Source organism: Salmo salar, chromosome 27 (genome assembly GCF_965601325.2).
Source record: "Salmo salar chromosome 27, fSalSal1, whole genome shotgun sequence".
Taxonomy (NCBI): Eukaryota; Metazoa; Chordata; class Actinopteri; order Salmoniformes; family Salmonidae; genus Salmo; species Salmo salar.
This window is the reverse complement of record NC_138317.1, coordinates 15,082,501-15,085,919: the sequence shown is the minus strand read 5'-3', so window position 1 is coordinate 15,085,919 and position 3,419 is coordinate 15,082,501. Positions and strand designations below refer to the sequence as shown.

The window sequence follows — 3,419 nt, the reverse complement described above, 5'->3', positions numbered from 1 at the left end:
AGCTTCAATGCTACCGAAGTTATAAGCTAGCCTACTTAGCACCATCAAACGTGCTTTTAGGTAACACATGCACCCACAGAGTAGCCAAAATAAACGAGCATATCATTAAAAAAAATAGAAGAAAACTCAACTTCACGGTCAATTGGGGTTCTCTTGATGTCCTAGGTTTAGAATACATTCAACAGCTTGGCTATTTGAGTTATTGACCAAACAGCTACTCTGCCTCAATGCAGTCGGGTAGAATAAGTTGTTGTATTGACATGTTAATAACATAGTGAATGAGATAGATTTAAAATAAATGCGCAGGGATGGAGAGCAGTGCACTGTTTCAGTCACAGTGGATTTGTGCACTCGGCGCCCCTCCCCTTCCCATGCAGAGTAGTCACTTCCTAGCAAGGTGTAACGAATCAATCTGCAACTTCCAATGCCCCCTTTTTAGAGGTGTCAATGAAGAGGTACAAACAAACAAAAACTCCCAACTGCTGCCTGTATAGATATTTTTTTTCAAGATAGAGAAGCTTTGCAATCTAACATATGGTCTAAAAAGTTAACGAAAGAATGCATTTCAGAAGAGAATTGAATATCAGAACAGATACAGAATACCCTGTCAGTGTTCTTTTCTGTGTTTTTGTGATGATCATTTCTCCCTATTTTGCAGTCCATGTAACAGGACAGTAGCATAAGACATGCAGTACGTGTAGTCTCATACGCTCAAAACGAATTTGGTGAAACCAACTATCATAATGCATGGACGTGGAGAAGATTTTTTTCCCAGAGCATTGCATTGGACATGGCGTGTTTTATAATCATGTTATAGAAAAGAATAGAGAGAAAACAACAGAACAATTCAAAAGATTGACAGGTGGGCCCTGACTGTCAGAGTGACGCTTCCAGAGGGGTGGAGTAACAGAGAGGCAGGAAAGGCAACTCGATGCGTCTGTCTATCAGTTGAGCCTGTCTGATCAGTCGCGCATCCCCGCATCATATTTCTCACTGCGGAGACGAGACTCCAGCTTCACTATGCGGAGTTAAAAAAAAGAAGAAGCAATAAATCCACATTCGTATCGTTTCATGGAGTAGCTGTTGGCGTTTCGTTTGTTTATGAAAAGTCTTCGGAGCAGTAATACATCAACTGTCCACATGAAAGCCGAAAGGGCATTCTTTTTTGTGAGCTTCGTCGGAATAGGCTATCCGAGCCTAGCTGTGGGTGTTTAGTTTGCGTGAGGAGACGGAGAGTAGCCTATTGGCGGTATTTGATCAGTAATGCCGTGGTGATATGACTGACACGGACTGATTGACATAACCCTCTAATGCCAATCTCCTTCTATCCCCATTTTGTGTCTACTTGCAGAGATTGAACAACGGAACAGCACCTGTGCGGAAATACCGTTTGGAACGTTATCCATCGCGGTGGAAGTTTGATACATTGAAAGACTTTTACTTTCAACACGAAAATCTGTTATAAAGTGTCGTTCCAGGGGTGGAATCCTTTCTTTTTTTGTAATGGAAGCTCCGCGGACTGAAGAAGCGTTGGCGGCTGTCCATGTTCTCCACTGCTAGACTGAAACCTAAAACAGAGGTCTTATAAAAAACTGTTTTCAACTCAACATTTCCAGAGAAACGTCATTTTGTTTAGAGATAGGCTATTTGTTTCTTCACATTTGACAAACAATCGCTGAAAGATGGTTTAAAAAAATAATAATAATACTTTCACTGACGCTTAGACTTCCTTCGCCAGTCAAAGAACGGGAATCTACATTTCTATTCCGATTCTATTGAAGAGAAGGACAAAACGACGTTATTTTTATTTGGTTTCGTCGCACTGGTTTCCTCTTGGGTCGTCTTTTATTTTGGTCTCTGCATGAAAGTCAAGCGGAAAGTCTACCAGCAGCATGCCGAGGAGAAAGCAGCAAGCGCCAAGGCGGTCCGTAGGTAAGCCCAACTCTCAAGTCTATTTCCCCAATTCCCTCCCATAAAATCCTCTCAAGTACTCATTTTCCCATCCTTATTTCAAATAGCCTTAAGTAGACACACATTCGAAACATAAATATAGCCTACTATGTTATACATATTTAGCTACAATCAAAAGGAGATAAATATAACATGTATTTATTTTTGGTCCAGACAAGTATATATGCCTAATTCAAATACTTTCCATTTTGTTTTGTCACTGGTTCATATTCACATATAGGTTGTCAAAACCCATAGGCCTATTGAAGTTTTATACACATATAATACACCTAATGCAATTGGACGTGTGTTTGATCTAGTAGAATATCTTCGGCTTTAAGTACCCATGAAAAACTAGTCGCTTGCGCGTATTTTAAGTCTCTGCGTTACACTCGGGGATTGCCATCCTTGATTTGATGCCTGATTGATCGCCTGTCATGCGACTACCTTTGATCTATTCATTCCTGTTAAGCGTCAGTAAATCATTCACTGTGGAAACACGCATGCGCTTGACAGCTTGAGCCACTCAATGGACAACTTTTTCCCCCTGTCGAGAAGCAGGAGAAAAGACAAATTGAAAGAAAAGTTCCCAAGCAGGGGTAAATACTTTGCGATTAATGACCAAGGGGGGAGGGACAAGGGATGAGGCGGAGGGGGGGGGGGGGGGGTGCTGGGGCGTGTCAAGATCAGAAAGTAACACTCAAATACTTCTTAATAAGAGTACTCCTCAAAGAAGCAACTTTAACTTTCCCACAGACTTACTAGGCTACTCTGTACCAATGTAATGCTATATTCAACCCACAATAGAAATAGCTTTTTTCAGAGTAGCCTAGATTCTATTCTAGGATAAAGACTATGCAGTATCCACACTTTTTTTCTTTTTCGCTTTGATAGTGCGTTTTTTTTCCCCTTCTATTTTTGGGGAGGTGCACAAAAATGTATTTGACACACATAGGAGTTTTCATGAAGTATCATGAAAGATGACCAGAGTTGAGCCTGTCATTTTGGAGACGTTTTTTCTTTGTCTCTTATAACATGGAATGACTGACAAGGATTTCCACCAATCACCTAATGAGAAATCTGCCTTTGAAGTTCAGGCATTAAAGACTGCTGCTGAACAAAACAGTTCTAGAATATTAAACAGACTTTGGAAATGTGAAGTTAAGCAGGTTGGGAAGGAGTTACTTTGAACTCTGTGGGGTTGTGAATTCCGCTTGAATGCAGAAATATAAATGTGAGGATATTCTGGTATAAATAGGTGATTTGGATAAACTAGTGAAAAAATGGCTACGAATGAAAAGGGCGTCAGGGAAGGGGTTTTGTCACTAAGCATGTAGGCTACAGTCAACTCCTAATAAATACAATGGCTTGAGACTGTCGTGAATGCATGTACTAAATCGGAGCATTTAATTACCCAGTGCAAAAACATTATTTGGGACCGGTAAACTGCAATGCACTTCAACATAGTA

At 40.6% G+C, this 3,419-nt stretch overlaps 1 protein-coding gene across 1 annotated transcript in view; it reads left to right on the top strand.

Moving 5' to 3' along the window:
• Nucleotides 1-789: 789 nt before the first annotated feature.
• LOC106588299 (teashirt homolog 1-like) overlaps nucleotides 790-3,419 on the top strand; it is a 32,981-nt gene continuing 30,351 nt past the window's right edge. The window contains exon 1 of the mRNA XM_014177131.3: nucleotides 790-1,932. Within this exon, the coding sequence (XP_014032606.1) occupies nucleotides 1,893-1,932 (40 nt within the window). The 5' untranslated portion in view covers nucleotides 790-1,892. The remainder of the gene's footprint in view (nucleotides 1,933-3,419) is intronic.